The sequence below is a fragment of the Chenopodium album genome, chromosome 25 (assembly GCF_948465745.1).
Source record: "Chenopodium album chromosome 25, dcCheAlbu1.1, whole genome shotgun sequence".
Lineage (NCBI taxonomy): Eukaryota > Viridiplantae > Streptophyta > Magnoliopsida > Caryophyllales > Amaranthaceae > Chenopodium > Chenopodium album.
Genome location: NC_137858.1, coordinates 4,397,183 through 4,422,837, shown reverse-complemented (window position 1 = coordinate 4,422,837; position 25,655 = coordinate 4,397,183). Strand labels below are relative to the sequence as shown.

Genomic DNA, 25,655 nt, shown 5'->3' with positions numbered 1-25,655 from the left:
GCGTAGAATCACACTTGTTCTTAGGATTGTAATGCAGTACAACTTTTCAGGATTGAATGTATTTGAATCTTACATCCTCTGTTATCAACTGACATTTCTAAAAATGACAAAAATGAATGAAGCAGTTTATATAAAAAAAGCATCTTATTATAGTATGAAATATAACATGTCAGTCTGTACATTTAGCTTCAGATAAGAATCCTAAAAATTGCTAGAAATAACAAATTGTACAGTACTCGTATAATGTATGAAAAATTGTACTCGTACTTCCAACACTCCCTTTACGTCCGCGAAAAAAATTTGATCCAATTGCCAGAGGATCTTAAACCAACAAAAACCAGACTCCAAACATCTTGACATCGTAAGTGATCCAGTTACCCCGTACCAAAGTCTCGCCCCAACTTAAACCACACTTTTTAAATGAGCAATCTAGTTATCTGATAAAATCTCACCGGTCTGGTTTGAACTTAAATCGGGTAACTATAGCATTATTTCAGAAGCTTGAAGTCATAACGAACTCTGAGTAACGGAGGAGGTCAGCTACATAGGTTAAGTGCTTCTCATTTGATGTGATGCCCTACTCAGTTGGAACTTCAAATGCTTACATTTTCCCTGTAATGGGGTTAAAGAAATCAGTAAAATACCAAACTCCAGATAAGGTATCAGGTTATCATCCACAACAGCTTCCTAATGGCCATAGGAAAATCCTTCATAAAAAAACAAATATAATGATATAGTCAGGAAATGGTCAAACTTATATACAAAATATTACGCATTTGCCTATGATATGCTTTGTAAGCAACATAGAGATCAGAAAATACTTTAAAAGGGGGGCTGGATAAGAGGCAGCAGAATCCAAAGAGAGTCCAGGACGCAATAAGCTCTTGCACTAAGTCAATACCAACTAAGTTCTTTGTGGACTAACCTACCGGACGATGGGGACATTAAAAGACCTATTCTAGTCCTCAGCTGCCAACCACAGTACTTAATGATCTTGAAGAACAAAAACAACAATTACCTTTTGAGTCATAGAAATATAGGTTTATTACAAATCAACAATAGTAGAAAATTAGGAATTGAGGAAGCTTAAAGTGATAAGAGCTCCTTTTTTTGGCCTGGGAGTTTGGGAGTCATTTATTTTTTTCAACTATAAATTATAATAAGAAGGGCAGGGCAAGGTACACGTACGCACTACAATATCAACAAAATCCATATGCCTCACGAACCTTAAGCAGGGTAGGGGCTTTGAATGAATGCAGTCTCACCTTATCGATAACACAAGCCATTCTAGTTTGACCCTCAGTTTATAATGCCAACTGCAAATTAATGCTGTACTTCTAAACAAACCAGAAATGCAACGGCATAATAACTTCAATTTATTTCATAAGACAATATTCATATTGACTTTGTTACTCCATTCAACTCTTTGATTTAGCATTTTGAGGAGCGTGGATGGATAAGGTCCATAAGGTCTTGCATAAAAAATTGATGCTACAACATATATTCAAAGCAAAACAGAAAAGAAAATAAACAAAGAGATAAAAGTGTTCAATTCGCACCTCAAAGCCTCTTTCACAACGTCCCATGATGAGCAGCAGTAAGATCCCCAACAAAGATGATGCGGACAGGGGAAGTACGTTCTTTAGTCAGTTTGAACTGATTCAAGACCTAATATTGCATCCATGCTGTGCAGAACTTGAGATCATCGTATACTTGTATAACACTTATCTGCTTTGCTCTTCACATGGGACACACAAGGTTGATCCTCTCCACATCAGCGATTGTGATCACAGAGGTCCAAGAAACAATATCTTGCTTGGAAGTTGTGCTAAAAAAATTCATTGCAACATCAACAAACCCAAACTATCCAAAAAGCTTCAGAAGTAATTATATCTTGGATGTCGCCTTGTCCATGTGGGAATGAGCTTGATCAGGAAGGACAGTCTAGAGCAATTGTCATAGTCTAGAGAGGAGAGGTACACAATCCTGCCTCGGTGATGGCTCCACACCGTAAAAGAGTATGAATTGCGGGTATACATCTTTGAGGGACTTCACAATGTCAGGAGGATTTCCAGCTTGACAGAAATTGTTTCACCATGCTATCTTATAATGCTATTATCATTATGCACTACACTATTCTCCACACTAATCTACAAGAGTTCATCCAATACAAATGACATATACATATATACCCTATAATTGTCTTCAGACCACACCAATATTTCTTATATATGACATGAAAGACTCTCCTCCTTATAAAACAGCACATTTCAATTCAGTGTCACATTAATCCTTAAGTATCATCGAGGAGCAAATGAAACAGTGATTCCATCAGGAAGACCAATACCCTGAGCCCAGGTCTTAGACTCCAAGTAATACTTAGATATCCAACCGGCAACTTGACCCATATCTGGCCTTCTGTCAGGATCCTCTTGCACACACCCTAATGCCACCCGAACTAACCCCTCTGCCACCTCAACTGGATATGAATCTCTCAACCTCCTATCAATCCACTGCCTTAATTTCCCAGCTCCATCCCCCACCGCTTCTCTTGCTGTTTCGATCAATGAAACCTTTCGAAAAATGCCCTTGTCTGAATCAACATGAACCTTCATAGGCTCTTCCCCGGATAATATCTCTAACAGCACCACCCCGAAAGCAAAAACATCCGACTTCATCGTAGGAATCCCCGATGTCTGAAACTCAGGTGACATATACCCTCTAGTCCCCACAAACTTCCCCACCGCGCTACCCACCCGTTTAAGAACCGGAAAATCCAAAGTCTCATCATCTTCCTCCATGATTGCCTCAGGAACCTCCCCACACAATTGGGCAGTCCCAAAATGGCAAATCTTAGCAACTAAAGCAGGTTCCTCAGATACAACAATTGAGCTACTTTTAATATGATTATGAACAAACCCACTTTTAAATCCAGCAGAATTATGCATATAATCCAACCCATCAGCAATCCCAGCAATAATTTGAACCCGAGAAATCCAATTCGACAAAACAGTAAAATTAGGGTTTCTAGGGTTTCTCAAACAATCATTCAAACTAGCACCAGAAATAAACTCATAAACAAGATAAATACAATTCCCACTAACAGAAGCTCCATTAAGCTTAACCAAGCTAGCATGATGAGACTTACAGAGGAGAGAGAGTTTTCGTCGGAGCTCCGAATTATCAATGGGTCGCCGAAGTTTACGCTGCGTAACAACTGATTGTTTCTTATTAATTAAACACTTCCAAGAGGTTGAAGAAGATGAAGATGAAAAGGGTTTTAGCAGAAAACTCTTAGTAGCAGATCGAATTTCAGAAAGATCATAAATATGAGGATTTTCTGGGAGTGAATCTTTGAGACTAGATAACGAATTTCTGCTTGAAATTGAGGATGATTTTGAGTTGAATTCATTGCTTCTGCTTTTACTTTGGCTTCTGCTTCTGCTTGAAGGAGAATTAATATCAGAAGGGGTGAAATTCTGGGTAGATTTTCTGGGTTGAATGATTTCAGAGTTCTTAGATTTTGATCGGAACATAGAGAAACACATAGATAAAATTCTGGAGATTTTATGTTATGAAGTTTGAGAATTATGAAAATTGAAAGTGGGAATTATAGAATTTTGGGATTTGGTGAATGGAATTGAATTTTGACATTAAAATATACAGGTAAGTTTGAAGCTTGAATAAAAACAGAGGAACAGAGTAGGAGAAGTTGGTCAAACATTTCTGTGACAAAAGAAAGAAGGAAACTTGGAAGAAACTTTCTAATTATAGCATGGAGTTTTGAGATGATTCATGTTTTGTTTGATTAATGTTTGGAGGCCTAATTTCTGAGGGTTTATTACTAAATAGTGGATGACAGAGGATTATGATTTTGATACAAGTGATACTTATATCCCACGAAATATTCTTTGAGTTCAATTTGACTTACGTAGAATTTTAAAGGATTAAATTGAATGTGTTTAAAATTGTTTACAGCTCGTCTTGTGTGCGGCCAGTCACACTGTGTGGCCACTTAAAGTAACCTCTATAACATTGATTAAGTAACCCCTGTAATACCAACCGAGTAACCCCTGTAACGCTAATCGAGTAACTCTATAACAATGAAGAAGTAATCCCTTTAACTCTAACCAAGTAACCTCCATTACACTAGCGAAGTAAATCATATAGTAGTTGGCCACACGGTGTGGCCAGCCACATATAAGACTTTGTGAATTGCTTAAGTGAAATTTGTTGGAGATTAAAAGATTAATAATACTCATACTATTATAAGAAAAATAGTTGAGAATGAGTAATTGACTATCAAAATAGAAAGCTATACACTTAAAAAAGAGCTATTCCGTAATATAAAGAGCGGTGTACTTTAAAAACGTTAATTGTAGTTAAATTCGTGTGTTGCCCAAAATTGTTCATATTATATACTTAAATGCATAATATAGTAGTATTTGTGCCAATTGCGAAATTTATGCCAGTAATGGGTAATATGACCAGGCTTACATTATTAGGAACAATTCCAAAAAGTTTGCCACTATAGGGCCAGTTTATTCTCAATTTACAATGTTGTGAGCAAAACAACAGTCATGGATCAGTCGCGAATAATCCTAATTTAGGTGCATCTGTGAATAACTAAGAATTTGCAATACGACTTATCATTGAGACATTGACTGATACTTATAGTACACCAGGTTAGTGGCTGTAGCCAAGTAGGAACGAATCTGCTGATTATTCTTTGCTTACTAATTCTTGATTCAAAAAACTTTACCAATCATTTAGTAAATTACATTGGCCTTGATAAGCCAAAAGATTATTAGATTATCTTCAGGTACATAATAACCGAATGAGTCATGACAATGTTTTACAATGTTTCTATCTAATCACCATTTGGGCGCCTTCTACATATGTGCAGTGCAAACATTACAGGGACAAAAACCCCAAACTTAAATAATCTATGAAGCTCCTACAATACTAAGCTAGAATCTTTGTGTACAACATACTAACAAGTACAACCTCACCAAGCAAATTATACAACATGAGAAGGGTCGCCACCATAAAAACTGTGGGGGGCTTCGCCAATGAAATTTGACACTCGTTATGAGGCTCGGTTTCCTTGAGCAAATCCTACATGTTTCACAATGCAACATGGAAAATCCTGTGCACCGAGCTTAATAATTTCTTGCAAATATGTAGCACCAATGAATAATAGCATCAGCAACCTTGGTGGGACATCATAACTTAGTGTACACTAACAAAAACGAAGCTGCTCAATAATCTTCTTTCAAAGTCAGCTTTTGGCAACGCATTTGCATTTCTTCTGCTGCTCTGTAAGATCCTGCAGACGTGGAAGTTGTTAGTCAATTAAAACAAACTATAAAGATAAGTGAGCAGCTTTGTTTCTGTTAAGTGTACATTAAGTTATGAGCAAATGTATTGCTATGATTTGGGAAAGAATAATTTGGCAGATGTAAGAGCTACGGGGGAATTTTTTTTCTTTCAAAAAAACAGGAATTAGAAGCCAAGACGATAGATATTGGATAGTTTGTAAATTCTCAATCATGCCTTTTTTCCAGTCTGCCAAAGTGCAGATGTTATGACAATAATTACCTGTATTTGCCTTTGCAGATTCTTCACATATTCCACAGCCTCTTCTAGCATGTCTGCAGTATTTGTTTGCTGCCAAGAAGATAACATATCAAATGAGGGGAAATGGAAACCCTAAAAGGAACTTCAAAAAGGTCAAAATGATCAAGTTATATAATGCTAGAAGTTTTTGATATTGAGGACAATATTGATCATGCATTCATGAACACACCAGTGATCAATTAAATTATTCATCCTTCATCTTCTTTGAAGGAAGACAGTGAATGGGCATTGAAGAACATAACCAATGCACAAATATTGGTTAAACTAGACCTATCTTGAAATATATTACTGGATATGTCATATGGCTCGTTGTTGTAGAAATGCTGTGGACCTTATATCAGTTTACTTGAAGATATATTTAGGGCATGCTTAGATTGAGGGAGATGTATTACTAGGGTAAAAAAAAAAAAAATTAAAAATAAAAATATAAAAAAAAAAAATCAAACTAAGCAAAATGAAAGTGAATATAGGGAAGGAAGAGATAGTGATGGTGTGATTGTAAGGAAAATTACATAGTGATGGTGAGGTATGAGGTGAAGAAAGGGGAACACCTCTACTTACTAATGTTTTTTCAACTTTGACTTTAATTACCCCCTTAATATATCACCACCAATCCAAGCATGGCCTTAGTGGTAGTTGATCAATCCATGAAATCACAGTGATCATATGTGGCAAATCTCAACTCGGTCCTTTTCATCTAGTAGCTAGAGCTGGGAACAACAAAACATGTAGCCTTATTACATCTATTGGAAATTGTTATACACTTGTACCATTATTAAACAGTTTGAGCGAAACTTGAATCATCTATGGTCTCCTTCAGCCAGTCAGAAACCAGTTTGCTATATTCTCTCACCCTCTAACTATCTCCTCCATTCCTCCAAGTTATTTCTTGATATTTGCACCAATTCCTAATATGGAAAAGACATACCTTTATTGTTTTTCTTCCCATTCATGGACCCACTTACCCTACTGTTACATATACTAATGTTCATACCCTATTGGCACAATTTTATGTAATAATACTACTTCCATACCCCACTTTAGATTATGACAATACTACCTTACTTCCCATACCCCACACAAAAGCTCTGCTAAACTTGTGTAAACCCGAGTGATAGATAAAATAGGAGCGGAGGGAGTAAGAAATAAAGAGAACAAGAGGATGTCAATTGCATAACAAATGAGTGTTAGAAGGATAATATCCTTGAAAAAGATTAATCTGTGAGGAACAACCCATTCTATTGGAACTACTTTTCATTTTACTTTTGGAAGTTGAGCTATGGGGATTTGAGAACATCCCACCCAGTTTAAAGGTCAGGTGATTGAATCCGACAACTCGACAAGTGCTCTTAGTGTGGAGTTCTAAGAAAGCAAAATGAGAGAAAAAGATATATGAAGCATGTGCCTTATACTCATGATCATTGCCAAATAATGGGAACGATTGACTTTTTCACCGAATACAGGCAAAAGGTAGGTTTATGTACCAAAAATTTGGTTAAAGGTCGTTTCAATAAAAAGGGATATTGTTCCTCACAAGTTGACCTTTAAAAAAGAAACTACCAGATAAATTTACATGGGTTTAGAAGATGGATGGCAAAAAGTCATGCAAGCATCAACTATCACAGAAAAAAACTATTGACGTGACAATTTTAGCTTCCTAAAGTAGCACCTGTCCAAGAAAAAGCTATGCTCGCACCATTTATCAGATTAAAATCCGCCAATAACCAACTTTTTTCTGAAAATAGTATAGTGCACCCGGGTGCACCATGCGCGGAAAGAACATTAGGTATATTTTAAAGAACATGGGAAAAAAAAGAACATACTAGCGTTGGAAAAAGAACATGCTAGTGTTTAAAAAAGAACATGCATACTAGTGTTTGGAAAAGAACATCTTGTGTTTGGCAAAAGAACATGTTTGTGTTTGACAAACATATATATGTTTGATAACATGTTTTTCAATAATACAAAATATGTTCTTTTTGGTTCGTATGTTCTTTGAATTTGGCTCATATTTTTTATGTTATTTTATTTTATTCTATTTTTTTTTTTTGAAAAATGGCTCATATGCTCTTTAAGTAATGAATTCTTTAACGTATGTTCTTTAACGTATATTCTTTAACTTATGTTCTTTAATGCATGTTCTTTAACTTATGTTCTTTTATGTTATTTTAAATTTTGAAATTTGAAATTTAATTTTAAAATGAAATCTTGAATTATTTTTAGTTGAAAATAATTTAGAGAGAGAAAAATAAAATTATTATGGAAAGTTAAATTTTTGGAGAGAAAAAACTATTTTTGGAAAACTGAAATCTTTGGTAAAGAATTTTTACGTTAATGTGTTATTTTTCATGAAATTTAATAAAGTTTTTATCATGTTCTTTGTATAATGTCCGTATGTTCTTTAGTAATGCATGTTCTTTGTTAAAAACAAAGATGTTCTTTTTCAAGAAACTAAATGTTCTTTTTCATACACCTAATGTTCTTTCCGCCTTTTTTTTTTAACCGGGTGCACCATGCACATGGTACACCCGGGTGCACCAACCATACATTAACTTTTTTCCAAGACAGGGTGTTGAGAGAACCAGCAGATACCGACATCAATCTGGAAATTCTTTTGGTTGATTGTTTGTTTGAGAGTAGGTAAGGCTAATGAAAAGGTTAGATTAGATAGGTCTATTTGGATTCCACATGATAGTCAATCACACCACTACAAATCCATGCAAAGAGATGTGTCACAAATGAAGAAGAAAATCAAATGACATCTAAGAAAAATATACCTATTTAGACAAAACCATATTAGTGGAAAACCTTGATTACCGATGGTAGACAGAACCAACATTCACTTTCACAAGCAAATACTAGCACACAAGGCATCAACTATCAAGGAACCACACTGATACCAAACCACTATATAGAACTAGAAGTACAACACAAGATTTTTGGAGCTTGGACAAGGCTTCTGTGAATACAGCAGTTTTTTTCTACTTATGTGCAAGGAAGAAACTGCTTTAATATAGAAAACATGCAGGGCACATATTCCAGCACACTGATGCAAAATTCTAAAATCCTGATCATTATTAATGTGTATTTAACCAACGACCATGTTCCACGAGATTAAATTTGCAAACTGCAATACATACTTAAAGCAGCAGTTAAATGCCAAATCCCACCTACATCTTTCAGCTAAGTATCAAAACATTGACATTCAAATGCTAAGCTCAATTGCATGCCAACCGACTTAATGAAAACTCAAATCACCACAATTTTCATCATTCAAGAAGTCTATTAACAAGGACTTCATAATCTATCAGCCTATCTCTACCCAAAATAGAGAAGCAAAATTTCTGCGCAATCTAATAAGAATATACTTTAATAAAAAAAAAATATAAAAAAAAAAATTTTAAAAAAAAACATTCAGCAAAAACCTTCCCTACAAATGCAAGACCTTACCCCTTCTGAAATATGATAGTGAAGCTTAACATGAGTGCTTACACATCTTCAAATCTATAAATATTTTCCTTTGCCAGATAAAGAAGAACAATCCCGTTAATCAACAATGTGAGCTCTCTCCAATAAATAACATTTCTCCTTTCGATCTTGATTGGTTCCCTTCCCTCTCTATATTTTCATCTTATCCTCATCAACTTCTCTTCTCTACCGTTTTCCTTTTTCTGTGAAAGCCCAATCTATCTAGTACCCACAAATCTGCAAATGCCTATCCACTACAAGTAAAACTGTGTCAGAGGAAACAAATTACCTCAATTGTCACTCCATCCTTGTTGGTTGATGGCATTTAAGATATAAAGTTTTGTTACCAGTATAAATTGAGTATTCTGGCTAAATAGAGAGATTGATGCATGGTAAACAAGGTTCGCTAGGTTTTTTTTTTTTTTTTTTTTTTTGTGGAAAATAGGTTTGTAGAGTTTGAAGAAGGTAAGTATCATTTCCGACCAATTTTCAAGTCCATATTTTTCTTCGCAACTAAAAATCATACCCATGTCCATACTCTACTCGTGTTGTGCTGACTAATAGCAACTTTAAGCCCAAAGAATAAGCATCATAGCTCTATTTCTCTAAGCAGTTTCTAAGATGATTCAGCCAAATTTCAATAGCTTATACTTCATGGATTAATATAGCCATACCCATAGTTGACTAATACAAATACAAGCTTTTAAATTAAGAAATCCATAGTTGCCTCAAATCTAGTTTGTGTTACATTTAAGGCATATTCAGCAAGGGGAGAATGGATTATGGGGTAATAAATAATTATAAAGGTAATACAATGTTACCATGGTCTAATAATTGAAAAGTTTGAAATATATACTGTCGTATTCCTATATTGAAAATCTGTTCAGGTCTATCTCCAGTACCCTCAAAATCAGCTACTCCTATGTAGTAATAATAATAATGAGATGGTAGTTTTTCATGTTATAGTCACTTCCAAGTCTCAAGTTTTGACCTCAAAGCAAGATGTCTGAACCAGAGCCCACGAAACGTATACCAAAGGTACATGACCACTCTCTTTCAGGAGCTGAAGACAAGAAGGAAAGGGCAAAGAGCCAAAGACCCAAGCAAACCCATGGTCAACCAGTGCAAAGCATGTTTAGCCTCTATCTCCTCTAATACAAGTAATTAAGTATACAAATTCTACTGCTGCTATAGTTTTCAAAAAGATGGGATTCAGAATGTCCAAATCTGATCCACCAATTCCATTGAGCAGTCTAATCAGAGAGGTCCTTCGACTCACAGATCTATATAACCTGTCATTTCGGAAGTATTGTTGAGAATGTACTGAATTGAAGTTCTCGTGCATAATATGCATACAATTTGGCATTAACTTTCATATGAATAGTATGAAAGATAAGATTGATGATTTTTAAAGAAAGTGTCACACAGAATATAGGATAACATGAATAAGTAAGAAATTATAATAAAATTCCAATGTATCAGCAGCTGGCAATTTTCATTTCATATCATCCATTAATTAATTTTGTACACATGCGGAAAGAAAAAATAGTTGGAAGTAGCAATCTCATGAAACTATGAAAAACAAGGATTTGAGAGCATCACAAGCTAGCAAGACAATGACCTAATACCAATAGTCAAAGCATGATGTATACATGTAATATGAATCAAATAACTTCATTAGTGAAGTATTTTGACAATTTACTGCCCCTGACACTTAATCAATAGGTTACAACATCCCTCTTTACCCAACATAACCTCGGGAAAGCAACAATCTTATGATGCACGATGAGATTAGATACTAAAACACAGACAAATGACTACAAACAAGGTGATCAAACATACAACAACGTTTGCATTTTCTGAATCTTAGCAAAACTTACAGATCATCAGTACTGTTGCTATGAATAGCAAGACCCTACCTTATCCATGTTGGGCACAAGCTCTTGAAGCTTCCTTATACGATCACTAATCCTCGTCCTTCGAACCTAAACCAATCAAATAAGCAAAAAAATAAAGATCAAACAATCACACAACTGCTATGGAGCTTCATATATTCACAGACCATCCAATTGAAAGGATGGAAATCAATATCTTACCCTCTCAGCAATACTACGAGGATGGGTAGCACAACCCCGTTTCGCCCGAACCCTACAAGGTACTGAATCCTCCAACAGCTTCTCCATTTCCATCTCCACCAAGCTACTTGCTGTACTCAATTGCCCACTTTGCTCCCCTCTCTACAATTCCCAAAGTCAAGTTATCAACAAAATCAATATCCAATCAAACCGATTCACTTTCTAAAATTCCACAAACAACCATATCCAAAGTCAAATTTCACCAAAAAACTAAAAAAGAAATCATAAAATTCCACAAAACTAGAAAAAAATAAATACCCACTTGATCCAACCCCAATTAAAAGCCATTGCATAAACAAATCCCACTTGAATCCATTAACAAAAGCCAAAAAGAAGAGAGAGAAAACCAAAATCAAAATCAAAATTAAAAAATTACCCTATGAGATGAGAAATTAGGCGAGTGTTGCTCTGAATCATTCTCCCTCAATCTTTTACCAGAAACATCAACAGAAGATCCTCCTCCTCCTCCTCCCCCACTTCCACCCCCACCAAAATCATAATTCGAAGGAATCCCAAAACTCGAGAAATACCCATCAATATTCGCACTCAAGAACTCCGCCGGAGAACTATTCATCCTCTGAAACGCCACCGGCGGTTGGGCCCCACCACCACCACCACCCTCAAAGAACCCCGGATCAGCCGGTGAGATGTTGTAGGAAGTATTGGGCCGAGACACCGGAATTGGGCCGGGCCCAGCAGCTGAAGAAGAAGAAGTGTTGGTTCCGGCGGTGAGGAGTTGGGTTAGCCCACCTTGGTGGGTATTATGTGAGCCTGAAAGTTTCAACGAATCATCATCTTCTAGAAGTGCATCTAACCATGTTGCTGGTGCTGAACGAAATCGAGCTAGCCCACTAGCCCGAGTCAACTCGTTTCCTCCACCACCACCACCACCTCCGCCGCCAACGCCGCCAGCTGTGTCTTGCATATCTTGGTGCTCTGTTTTTTTTTTTTTTTTTTTTTGGGTTTTCTCTCTCTATCTCAAAGTTAGTAGCTTTTGGGTACAGTGAGAAGTCCACTTGCTTTTTTATTTTCACAAAATAATAAATTATTTAATTAAATAAATAAATGGAGGATAAGAGGAGGAGGAAGAAGAAAGGAGGTGAGGTTTGGCGCGTGAGGAGTGAGAATGGGTGTTGGGTTAAAACGATGTCGTTTTGAGTGGAAAATGACAATGAAATGATCTTGTGATTAATGAATTAGGATCTAAGTGTTTGGTGTTTCTTACTCGCAACCCATGAGCGTGGGATACACGTACCAATTGTTTGGTTTATAAGTGAGGGGCGAGTGTCACCTTATGTAGTGATTCGCATAAAGTACCTCATATTCTAAGCTAGATTATTAATACTTCATAGTTTTATGGAAAATTTGTGTAGAACTATCCTAAAAATAGATTGTTGCACGTAAGAGACAGAGGTAGTATAAGAATTGTTAAGAACTACCCGTAAGTTGATAAAAGTTTGTCTAGCACTACCCATAAACGGTTTCCGTCAATTGAGCCTGTTTGTGGGCCCACTCTTATGGATTTTCACTCAATTCTCTCGTCCTTCAATTATTTTCTCTTTAAACTCATCCAAAAATTCAAGAGAAAAAATAAATAATTTGAGCAATTCAACACAATTTCTCACTGAACCAGGTAATGATTTAAGCTATTGTTTTACTTCTTTGTCTAATTAATTGGTTTTGGGTTTTTAATTTACTTCAATTCATTAATTAACATAGTTAGGAATTCAAATTAGAGTTTAGGACTTCAATTCAGTTTGGGATCTTAATTTCTAGGGTTTGTGGGATTTGCTTATTTTGTCAATTAATAAATTAGGGTTTTAATTTGAGCCATTAAAAAGTAGGGTTTCGGCGAGGGCGGTGGTGGGTTCGGGGAGGGCAGTGGTGGGTTGGGGGGAGGGCGGTGGTGGCGTTGTGGTGGTGGTTAGGATAGTTTTAGGTTTTTTTAAAAAAATTAAAAAATTCTTTTCTTTCTTTAAACAAATAAAATGGTGACATGTGTTACCACACTTAACGGAATTCTTAAACGAAATTTGTTAAGTGGTGGTAATACCCATTTTTTTGTAAGTTTGTCTGGTGTCAAAATCAATTTTGTTTATGGGATGTTAAAAACCATTTTCGGATTTTTGTGAGGTGTTAAAATTGAAATTACCTATTTTTAATTATACCATAAAATTTGTTTTAAAAAGTTGAATAAAATTTAGAAATTTATAATTTTTGAATGATCTTTAATTCATGGGTATCAAACAGAATAACATACATGTATTTTACAAATGAAACTATAGATATTACATCGTTATTTTATCTCATACGAAGTATAATTCTATAACATATACTACTATTATCAATGGTATGCTAAATTTGCCATTCATAAAATTTGATTTCAAGATTTAAGTGTGTTAAACTCAATAAACAACCCAGGCATTACAAGGGTAACAAATTACTTATATACATATATGTAAACTTACCTGAAAATTTTTCTACGCAAAAAAGATTGTAAAAGAAATTACAAGACACTAAATTAATCCATATCATAATACTAATGCTACCACCTAGACAAAACAAACAAATGAACGGCTAATGCAAGTATAATCACATACACTAATCTCAAAAATAAAGACAAAATATGCTCTAACACGAATTGTAGACACAACTGCGGCTGTAGAGGGTCGGGTGGTACTACAGGATGTAAGTGTCCAGGTTTAAGGTCAACGTCAACCTTCTGGTCATCTCGAGCAGAAACAGGTGTCGTCAACCAATGATGCAGGCCCAAAAAACAATAGCAACCAAATGTGGTGGCCGAAAGCCAAAGAGGTTGCCACTCCTCTAGTCGAGTGACGCTCAGCACGACTGTGTGCAACAGTGCGAGTGACGTGTGAACAAACATGTACTCGAACACCGGAAGAACGACCATCTGAAGGCAAAAGAAGTCCACCGTAAAAAACACAGTAACCCACAGTGAAGCTCGGGTCATCGACACGTTGGACAAGCTATCGTCGACCGTGCAGGCTAGATACCAGAGCTGTAACCGAGCAGCCTAGAGCCAAATAAAAGGGATGTGGAATCCTCCGAGCAGTCCGAGACCTCCTAACCCAAAATGTATATTATCAAATGTAAAAAAACTAACCGAGCCACCCTACGATATATCCGATTTTCATAGACCAATTGTAGAAAAATACAAATTCCTACGAAAAAATCGGAAGCTAGAATTACCCAACAACGTGCAAATGATAATTTGTTAAATAAATATTTGTTTTAATAAATTTAAAATATTTATGTAATTTGTTAATTCATAAGTAGTTATATGTAATAAATTATTGTATTCACCCTTAATTTCGTGATTAAACAATTTATTACTATGTGATGACATGCACACAAAAACTTAATAATTCATACTCCAATCAATAACTCCCATTTAAACTATTTATATTTTGTGAGCATCTAATATATTATTTTTAAATTATTCGTTTCAAAATGTGTATAAATCAACTCATTTAATATAACAGAGTACAAAATTTACTACATGTCTCAATTTATGAGTAAGATTGAATAATAATTAATCATGTTTCAAATAATAATGATATCTCTTTTTTTTTTTTATAAATTTGAATTAAGCTTGCATTAATTTTTCTGTTACTTATAAGGAAAATAATTTCAGAATTCAGTCCACTTCAAATAAACGTAACAAATCACTTAGTATCATGTTTGTAAACAATCTGTGAATAAACTTTATCAAATAATCTAATAATCATAATCTTCTCATCAAGATACCATTTTATTTTTCAAATTATATAAAATCACTAGTGTGACACCAAGCGAGCATTAAAAATTCATTCATGTATACTTACCAAATAAAGTTATGGTGATTAGCCACAACTCACAAGTCCACAATCACTTTAAATCACCTAACTCGAATTATCCTACATCGTAAAAATAATTGTCAAAATAAATTGCATAATTAAAATATTCTAAAGTCTAAACCAAAAACAAAAAAAGACCTTGAGAAATAAAAACGTGTAGGAAAATTTCAGAAATAGTCGTTAACACATACGCATCAAAATCTCTTTCGATTTAAAGTCGAATCTCGATTTTGCTTCAATATGAATTACTATTATAAAAAATAGGGTTTTCTAAGCTATGCCCTCGAGGTTGTTGAGTTTCTAAGATGTGCCCATACTTTTTTAAAAATTGTAAGTTTTAGGAAAGTTTGTCAACAAGTACCATTTAAATGACCACTTTTGAGAACAACTACCTATTAAATTTTATTTTTGAAAAAACTACCATAAAAACACTAAAAGTTTGAATAGCACTACCACTTTTGGCTTTCCGACAAAAATAAAATTTTCGTCCAAAAAACTCATGCAAACTAACATAATTGTCTCTACATTAACCCTTAATTGGGTAGTATAATTCAGTTGCACCAAATCTCTCAATATCGTAAAACCCTAAATTCACTTCTTTGACATAAACTCTAAATTTAATTTTTAATGGAGAAATTAAATCATCTACAACACGAAATTAAATATAATTAAGTTATACTCCCTCTGTCTCAATTTATTTGCAACATTTTGACTGAACACGCTTGTCGATACACATGTTTGACTGTCGATATATTTTACTATATATTTATGAAAGGCATAAAAAAAATTTATTAAGAAACTATACATTAAACTAGACCCAACAACATCTTACATGATTACATTGAATTTCATATAGTAGTTAAAGATGGTCAAAGTGAGATGTGTGAATAGTGCAAAAAGTCAAAACATTGCGAGTAATTTGAGACGGAGGGAGAATTTGTGTTCCAGCATTGAATTCCGTTGTTACCTCTTTCGCAATTGATTGGAATTGTATAAAGTAAACCCCACCAAATGGAGATTCTTGCCGGAAAACCAAAAGTGTTAGTGCTACTCAAACTTTTTGGGTTTTTGTAGTAGTTTTTTCAAAAAAAATAAATTAATAGGGAGTTGTTTTTTAAAATGGTTATTTAAATGGTAGTTGTTGACAAAATTCCCATAGCTTTACCCTCCAATTTAAAATTTGTAATAAACCGTACCCTTTGATGTTACCTCGGTGTTAGTAATTGTATAAAAATGGGAAGTAATAGAGCTTGACATATCAATGATTGCTTTTAGAAGAAAGAAGAAAAAGTAGATCAGAAAATGTTGAAAATTGTTTAATGTTAATCCCTTTATACATCTCTAACCCAATTTCGGTGTGAAATTTCTATCCTAAGTGGGGTAATTAATGATAAGCACAATTATTAACGTTATGTCAACGTTAGAGAGTAGAGATGAATAAACAACTCAAGTTGAATAGCACACCTTAAAATTTTGAAAAAGCGTAGGCACAACTCAATAACACATTTACAACCAACAATGAGTCGCCTTATAATTGGCCATTCCCATTTTTCCGTCGCTCTCTTTAATTTCCACTTTTTCATCAAATCCTCTATATAACACTTTAATTGTAGAGCTAGTTATAGAAAAATGGATTTGGGCAACACTTTAATTGTAGAGTTAGTTATATTTTATGTATGTTTATGGTAGGAATCAGAATTTAAATTGTCATTTGGGTAAAAAAAAAATTTGCTGCGATGTCATTTGGGTAAATAGTTTTGCGAAATTAGTCATTTTAGTAAAAGATCTTAAAATAAGGGCTTGTAGAGTTTGACTTTTGCAAAAAATTGATGTTCTGAAAATTATCCTGTGTTTACTAGTAATGAATAGATATGATTTCAGTCAAGATGTTGCATTACTATATATTTTGAAACAGAGCTTAAAATACGAAGTACATAAATAAATGAATCAAAGCATAATGAACCCTTCACGATTCCACCTCATTGAACAAGTTAATTACAGCCATCATACTTATCGCCAATTAGAAGTAGAAGGCACCAGTACTTGTATGTAGCAATGAAATTTCAGAAGAGCAAAACTAAAAAATAATTCAGTTATAATAACAACCGCGATATTATGCCCTAGAAGATAATACTAAAGTGAAGTGAAAAGGAGAAGTATCAATCTCAGAGCTAGCACAACGTGAAGATCCACCATCTCAGACCAGTATTGGGACTAAAATTACAGTGAAAATTTGGATTACCCAACAAAATTGCACATTCCCACAAATGTTCTAATGTCTATAAACTATTCTCAACTGCCCAAATCTGTCTCACCATATTTTCTACTTGAGTACAAATCCCATCCTTCATCGATCATCAAAAACAGGGGCTTATCACTGGTGAACGGTTTAATAATTAAAAGATTAACCTAATCACACTTGATGTTCTTGTAAATCCTTCGTACGAAAAGATTGGAACCCAGGTAGCCAACCGCTCCTGATATTGAGAAACAAGTTAATATAACACAAGGCCAAAAGAGAAACAGTAAAAAGATGACAAAGCACAAACATTCCTATAATTGCATCATTGCGGCTTAAAAATTAGATGTCTTGTACAATTTTATGATAACCAAATTCCTTTTGAATTTCAAGTTCTTTTCTTTTTTCTTTTAAGGGATTCCCTTAAAGTCACTCCAATTTTCCTCCCCCAAAAGCTTTTGGATATTAGAAACATATACTCATATCTAATTACTTCTCCAGTGGCAATAGAATAGAAAAAAGAAAAAAAAAAGTAATTATAAAACCGACCAATGAAACAATACAGCATATAATTTAGCAAACTGGTTCATTGGTTTATTTTACTGTGTGGCAGGATTATGTTCAAACTGTCAAACCCAGCTCCATTCCGGTGTAAAAAAGGAGCCAGCCAACCAATTCGAATTTTGCGCTTAGACTACCCACCCCCCCCCCCCCCCCCCCACAAATCAACTAAACCCTACAAAGATGTATGAAACAGAGGGCATACATCATGGCCATCGCAACCCCAACAAAAACCCACCCCATTTCACAGGCAACTGACAATTGAACTGAACCACTAATAAAATAGATGTGAAGGTATAAATGAATGGCATAGTTTCCCATGAAAGTGGCATAACATACTAAACTGGAACAAGAAGGGTACCAAACGATGCACAGTTTCAGATTAAAGCATGGACTTACCGCAAAGAATTCCCAAGCCAAGACAGAACATCATTGTGTAGCCAAAATAAAAACTGGTCTGAAAGAAACCTGACATCTTGGTCTTGACATGATAGTAATATATAGAATACAGGAAGACATAAATCGCAGTGGATGCAGCGGAGAAGAATGAAGTCCACTGCCAATGGTAATTCTCAGCATTCAGCAAGAAATATGTCCCCACGATCGTCACACAAACAGTGACAATGATCAAGATCAGAAAGACAAGCAGCATGAAGCCGTAAACATAGTACACCTGAAAGGGATGTAATAAGTAACCATAAGAGAGGATGAAGATACATAAAATATATCCCGCAGCATAGAGATCACTACCATAAGATCACAGAATATTAAAAGCACCTTAAACAGAACCATAGTGAATAGAAGCGGCCATTACCACAGGTTAAGGGATATAAATCAACAAAGCAAAGTAACAGGAAAAAAAATTAAGAAACTTTTGTAGCATGATTTAATGAAAGGGAAGTAGAGTACACACTGCATTTTTCTATTAGTCTTACATATCACCACAACTCTTCCACTCTCTCAGATTCCCCCAACAACTCCGATGACAGACCCCAACTTCTATGGGTCTATCTCAACATTATTTTCACTGAGTTTTATGTGATAAAAAAAATGGCCAGAGGTTCTAAGTCTGGAACTTGACTGCCCAATTTCGAGAAGCACCATTCCATTTTGGAAGGCAAGCAAACCCCCAGATCAAGTACTCAAGCGTTGGTACTTCCTCTAGCTTTTTTTTCCCCCTTATTGATCAAGCAAGCAAACTACCTTCCCGTGCAAAAGGAGGTGGATTTAGCACCGTTTAGGACATAGTTATGGACTTGGGGGACATCTACTCACTGGCTCTAACCTTTTTTCTCTGTCTAAAACATCTAGTAAAGGTTGCAGTAGTGGCATCGGTTGATATTATGGTTGCTGGTTTTTTCTTAGGGTTTACTGTGATGATAAATTTAGTAGACATGGCAATATTGGCCCTGAATGACCCAAACCAAATTACTATACTGGAAGACCCTAAAATCAACTCAACCTGAAAATGTACATGAGTGAAATAGTAATATTTTCAACAAAAAGCTAATTGGCAATACACCTTAAAGACTTCTTCGCCAAACGGACCCAGACCCAAACCCGAACTAAACAGCCAATTTGTCACCACTACATAAATTTGGTAATAATATTACTAGGCAATATTTCCCATATCCAAGGCAATTGCTCTTAGTAAGAAGATATTTCCTTTATAATTGCCTTGGCAGCATTTTTAATTCACCCCCACAATTTTCACTGTTGTGGTGACGGTAATAAATACAGTGAAGAGGAGTTGATGGGAGGGGTGGAGCAATTGGTGGAATTGATGGGGTAGACGGGCATGGTGGCCAGAGTAGAGAATGATGGCTGGCTGGTTGCTAGGATAAGATAGGGATAGCAGTCTGGCATAGTGAACTATTGACCAGTGACTGGATGGTAGGATAAGATAGGGGTAGCAGTCTGGCATAGCAAGTTAGTGACCAGTAGACTGACCAGTGACCACTACAGTCTACTGGTGGAGATGAGTGAATGAGCTCCTTTGTTCATGATAGAGGGTAATTTATTACTTGTAATCTTAAAGAAGAGAATGAAATAATAGAACTCAAAATGGGGCAAAAGCAAAGGGCTGTTTAGTACTTAGTATTAACAACGGGAAAGGTATCAAGACCTCTGTTCTTATTTAATGGAATTAGGTTAATTTTTTTGTTAATCCATTTGACCAATTTTCAGTTTTGGTCATCCCCAACCCTCAACCCTGAGTCACACTAGAAATATGGCATATAGGCATTAGATGTTTAAATTTGACAAAAAACCCTCTATGAAGCAGGATTGCAACGGAAGCAACAAGGGTTGTAGATAGAAGGCAGAGGGAAGACGGTGACTATAATAAAGAAAAAGCGCTGAAAATTGGATGCGGCAGGGGTGATTTGGATGAAATGGATTTTGGGAAAGAGAAATTAATGAACAATGCGGGTTCCTGGGTAGGGTCACAGTGGAGAGAGGAACAGAGCATTCAGGGATGGGTGGAAAATGAAGTAAAGGGAATAAAGGTACAGAGGCTCTGTTATGATTACCAAACAAAAAACAACAAAGGGTTTAGAAACCTTACTCATTAACCAAAGTAAATGAGAACAAGGATTTTAAATTTTAATGTCATTCCATTATTTTCTGATTCTTCATTCCGTTGGTCATGAACCAAACAATAGGAATATGGAGGAAAAGAAATTGAAAATTTCAAAGACTAGAAAGGGAAACATGTATGCCAAAAAATAACACCCCCTCCCCAAGAAACAGAACATGATCCTCAGGACTCCATTGCCATGAAGCATACAACTGAGCAAACACAAGCCATTTAAATGTCACACAAGCAAATCACTGACAGAAATAACAAAAAAATAAAATAAAAAAATTAACATATCCCTCAACAACCTCCAATAGTAACCAACATTCCAACCCTTTAAGATACACCCATTTTTCATAGGAGGATGTATAACAAAGACTGTAATACCTCAGGGTACCACCACAAATGTGAGGCAGAACAGGGTTACAAAGTCTTTAGACTTCAAAGACAGAATCAACACCTCTAAGCAATCAATCAATCAACAACTCTAAGCATTTAGGAAATATTTAAGAGTAAAATTACTACTACTACAGAAACTACATGAAGTAAATAGAAGCATTTACCTTGTAATTCCAGAAAGATGTGAAGACAAAATACATCTCAATGAAAATACTTCCAAAGGGTAGCAATCCCCCCATTAGTGATATTACAGACGGCGTTAGATACCATTTCTTTTCTGGAATAGGGCGAGGAATAGTCTTCACACGACAAGGATTATTAGGTGCACCATTCCAGTTTCTTCCGACGACTGTCCCAAGAAGTGCAAGTGGGAAGGAGATGAAAGCCCAAATGACAAATACTACTACAATAGTCCCAAAAGGAATAGCAGCTAGAGATCCATAGAATATAGCGATTGTGTTCAAAATGAAACCGATTCCGAAGCACATAAACGGGAAAAGGGAAGCAGTAAGAATCATTGCCTTAATCCAGTTTTTACCTGAAGCAAGAATGGAGGGGATTAATTCAATAACCTTAATAGAGCACAGCTAAGAATAAGCAAAAACTGATAGAAGCAAAAGAATAGTGACAAAGCAAGCATGATCAGTAACATACCGCCATTACGTGAATACATTCCACCACTGACATAACCTGATATAAATGATGTCAAGGCATAACACACAATGAAAGTTGTGACTATAGCACCCCTCCTGTAAGACAAAGCACATTCAGAAATTATCTTCTAAATCGATAGGATTGAATATAAGACATATAATCCTCATCTTTGGACAATCACTATGAAACCAAGGTACGTATTCAGGAAGGAGTTACATTTTTAAAACATACAAGTTTTCACTATGAATACAAGGGGCATGTTAATGGAAGGATTACATTAACACATATAATGCACTCAAGTAGCAACTATTAAGCATAGGTTCTTAATGATCAGCACTTCAGCAGAATCTTGCAATGCAATATAGAATAATTTAAATGGTAGAGTAGTGTACATAAGAGCATACCCAATGTACAACGTTCCGAAAATTGCCAAAAGGATGACAAGGAGAATAAGAGTTGCCATTTGAGCTCCAGTACCAATGACAGCTGTAAGCAGAGCTAGATAGCGAGGAGGCCGGAATACATCTCCATGAACAAGTTTCCAACCAGACTCTTCACTGACATCCCTTTCCTGATGATCCACAGTATATTAGGCTTTAGCATGACCCCAAGACCCCAATGGTTGTAGCACATAAAATCACCATATAACAGAAGTCTTACCAAGCTTTCTAGGTCATCATCTTCCCTTGCATACTTTGCATAGTCATTTCTAAGAGTTCTCATCAATATCATTGAAACTAAACCAGTCAAGAAAATGACCATCATGAAGGAATTGAAAATAGAGAACCAATGAATCTGCAATAAGCAAAGCATCCGTTTTAAGAAAAAAAGTGTTTTCTTCCAATTTTTTTATGTGGGGACGAGAAGGGGAGACAATATTGAATTTTACAAGACATTAAAATCTCGTTACTTTTAAGATCAGATATTTTTTTTGTTCTAACTCATCTACATTGAAGTATAGCAAATTTATAGTTCAGAAAAGGTGGAAAAGAACCTGATGCTCAAAAAAGGGGTAATCCAAGTAGATATCAAAACGCCTAGCAAAGGTGACATCTGTTGGTATCCATTTAACCGAATAGGTCATGTCATACACCTTTCCGTCCTCTACTGCCTTAGCACCATCTTGGGTAAGATTAACATGGATGATCTGCACACAGGTTTTAACAAAAAGCTTGACTTGTTAATACTTAAAATGAAAAGAAAGAAGAGTAGAAAACATCAATCAAGCGAAATAAGATTTAAAAAAAATAATAATAAAAATTAAAAAAATTACATGATTCCCATTATACTTGATGATGAAGTTCCTATGTGTGTACAGTACATGCTTAGCGTTCTCCCCATTTTTATCATAACGAAGCTCTCCCACAAAACCTGCACAAATAGAAATTACATAAACAAGTTAATAAAGAATAAATGTGCCATTTTACAGTCATAGCTGAAAAAAAAAATGTTACGGACATACCCCACAAAGGTAAATCATCTGAGGTGCATTGAGCAGCCAGGTACCAGCAAAGAGAAAGCAAGATGTCAGCATAAAATAGTCAAGCTAAATAGTGATACAGAAACATGCAAACAAGGTAGATATAGCTAAGACAAGAGTGTCAAACTCTAATGTGAAACCTCTTGACTTAAATGCATAAATGAGAAAGAATATAATGCTACGAATCTACGATTGCAGTGCCAACTTTACTTCTAGTAATTAACATACCAATGAACAACTCAAACCAATATGAATTCTCAATTGCATCTCTGAATCGTGCTGCTTTATACTGGTCAAGTTCAAGTTCACATATGGAAGTCCTATCAACATTTTCTGCCAGAGAGAAATGCTGTAAATGTCAGAACTTGCATTTCATAGATAGAGGGCATCTAAACATGGGCAAGAGATGAAAACATGGAGAAAAGCATCAGAATTAGCATGCAGAATTCAGATAAATCTTGAGGTATACATACTTCTAAATTTCAAATCAATTCCGCTGTCAACAAGTTCATTTCCACCAAGAACCTCACCCAGGCCACCCCACCTGTGGGCAACCTTGCCCTCTGGATGGCAAAATGGAAGGCTGAAGTAGTTGTAGGTTTCTTGCGGATTGTTGTATGGACCAACTTTGTTCACCCACAGGATTACCTTCTCATCTGGCTCATACTACAATTTATTTACAAGAAAATAGACACATCAATTCCTCATGAGATGCAGAAAACAAAGCACATAGAAAAGAAATGAATGGCACAACTTGAAGATGCCAATAATACTGTGACACGAGAGAAATAAAGCATTGATGTTAAGGGACACACACACAAAAGTGAGGAAGGCATAGAAGATCTGACCCTAGCAAACAAAAAATTTAATGGTGTTGAATTTCATCCACGTTGGTTATAAGTCTTGAATTTGACCACAGTATCAGAAACATTCAATGATTTCAGCTATTTTAAACTGTGAACAAAAGGTGAGAGTGCTTAACAAAGATGAATAAGCTGTCTTAATGATTCATTTCATCTTGGCAACAATATCCCAGATCATTATCCAAGTTATAATCATAAATGACTTATGAAAGTCAATTTCTTCCCTTTCTTATCACGAACTCTCTACTTCCTCCACTGATGATAACCATTTCAGTGTTTACAAAATTACAAGCACGCTGAAGATAGAGAAAGGTGAAATTCAAATACACACTCTCAACACCCCAAAACATATTTTTCAGCTTTTAAAAGGTAATTTGACTCTTAGCCCCTCCATCTCACTCAATATCGACATCATGATTCAAAGAAAACATAAGCAACAATTAAAGGCAGGCCAGTCACCATCATAATAGCAGTCTTGGAATTACGTTCAAGGGTAATGTGGATTCTGAACTTGACGGACTAAAATCACCACCACGATAAGCTTAACAACTTTTACAACAAAGTTGTGATGTGTTGTTGTGATTTGTGAGTATGTGAACAGAACTCAATGCCTGCTTCTTCAATCTTTATCTCAAAAACAAAGAAAAAACACTCATTTTGATCCCCCATCACACAAGAAGCTATTTCAATTTTCTTCAAACACTTGAGCACATTGAAAACAAACCAAGCGATAACGTACTGGACCAATTACATAATTTCCCAGAGAGGAAGCTCTAGATCATTTTTGTGGACCAAACACAAGACATATCTTGCAAGATAGGATAAATGCCATGCCAGAACCCAGCAGCTTAATATCTATAGAACCCTAACCCCAATTCCAAAGATTAACAATTTTGCAACAAATTTTCCAATTAAGCTAAATGGGCATCTATGAATTCAACAAAACAATAATGCAATCAACTTTTTTTTGTGAAATTTACATAAACCCTACGATTGAACCTAATTCTAACCTAATCAACAAGAACAAACACAAAATCAGCAAAAGAAACTGAGATCTACAGCTAAAACCCAGTTCAAGATAAACAATTCAAGCTCAATTAAACATCAAAACAGAAGATCAAGTAAAACCCATGTCAGAAAATCAAATCAAAATGACCCCACAACCACGAAAACAATTAATTTCAATTTTTAAAAAGGAAAATTGGAGTGAGAGTGAAGAAGTACCAACCTTGTGATCTGACTCAGAAGCGAGACATGGTGAAGATAAAGTGAACAAGATAAGGAAGAAGAAGAAGATGGAGGTGGATCGTACGGTGGAGGGCATGGCTGAGGAGAGAAGATCAAGCCAAAATCAACGGTGGATAATTGATCTTCAGGAGTATGAAATTGAAGAAAAAACAGGGGAATTAAAGGTGATTGATTTATGAATGCATTAAGAAAAAACCAGTCTTCGTTTACCTTAGTCAGAGACAATGTTCTTCTTCCTCGATGTCTCTGGGAGTGGAAGAAGATGATGAGGAAGAAAGAAAGAAAACCATGTGCTGGGTTCGATTGACCTATTTCATATCTTCTCGTCTTTTTTTTCCTCTTTCACCTTTCTTTTTACGGTATTACTTCTTTCTAATGATGGGTTTAAGATTGACTTATTCGATTCGGTTCAGTTTGGTTTGGGTTAATTTGATTCGAGCCATGTAATTCAGTGTCTGGACTATGGTGTTTACTGTTTAGTGTTAAAGAACAAATATACACGAAATTCACTGACTAAGTAACATAATACA

The 25,655-nt window shown here is 35.5% G+C and overlaps 3 protein-coding genes across 5 annotated transcripts; all 3 read right to left on the bottom strand.

Moving 5' to 3' along the window:
* Positions 1-125: 125 nt before the first annotated feature.
* LOC145614413 (lysM domain receptor-like kinase 3) lies at positions 126-3,834 on the bottom strand. Of its 2 annotated transcripts, none has more exons than XM_081669466.1 (2): positions 1,560-3,834; positions 126-612 (listed from the first exon to the last, which is right to left on the bottom strand). In XM_081669466.1, the coding sequence occupies exon 1, from the start codon at positions 3,546-3,548 to the stop codon at positions 2,301-2,303; it is 1,248 nt and encodes a 415-aa protein (XP_081525592.1). In that variant the 5' UTR covers positions 3,549-3,834; the 3' UTR covers positions 126-612; positions 1,560-2,300. The 2 variants fall into 2 exon arrangements, with proteins under 2 accessions (XP_081525592.1, XP_081525594.1); XM_081669468.1 differs by having other exon boundaries at positions 603-707.
* A 906-nt stretch (positions 3,835-4,740) lies between these two features.
* Positions 4,741-12,223, bottom strand: LOC145614142 (transcription factor bHLH81-like). The gene is made up of 5 exons (XM_081669142.1): positions 11,620-12,223; positions 11,205-11,345; positions 11,028-11,093; positions 5,602-5,670; positions 4,741-5,329 (listed from the first exon to the last, which is right to left on the bottom strand). The coding sequence occupies exons 1-5, from the start codon at positions 12,166-12,168 to the stop codon at positions 5,282-5,284; spliced, it is 873 nt and encodes a 290-aa protein (XP_081525268.1). The 5' UTR covers positions 12,169-12,223; the 3' UTR covers positions 4,741-5,281.
* A 4,823-nt stretch (positions 12,224-17,046) lies between these two features.
* LOC145613312 (transmembrane 9 superfamily member 1-like) lies at positions 17,047-25,469 on the bottom strand. 2 transcript variants are annotated; one of them, XM_081668396.1, is made up of 13 exons: positions 25,336-25,469; positions 25,106-25,247; positions 23,488-23,680; positions 23,243-23,347; positions 22,997-23,014; positions 22,808-22,905; positions 22,529-22,681; positions 22,195-22,329; positions 21,939-22,105; positions 21,535-21,629; positions 21,045-21,418; positions 18,303-18,576; positions 17,047-17,580 (listed from the first exon to the last, which is right to left on the bottom strand). In XM_081668396.1, exons 2-13 carry the CDS (start codon positions 25,199-25,201, stop codon positions 17,513-17,515), a joined length of 1,776 nt encoding a protein of 591 aa, XP_081524522.1. In that variant the 5' UTR covers positions 25,202-25,247; positions 25,336-25,469; the 3' UTR covers positions 17,047-17,512. The 2 variants fall into 2 exon arrangements, with proteins under 2 accessions (XP_081524522.1, XP_081524523.1); XM_081668397.1 differs by having other exon boundaries at positions 25,106-25,203; positions 25,336-25,458.
* Positions 25,470-25,655: the final 186 nt, after the last annotated feature.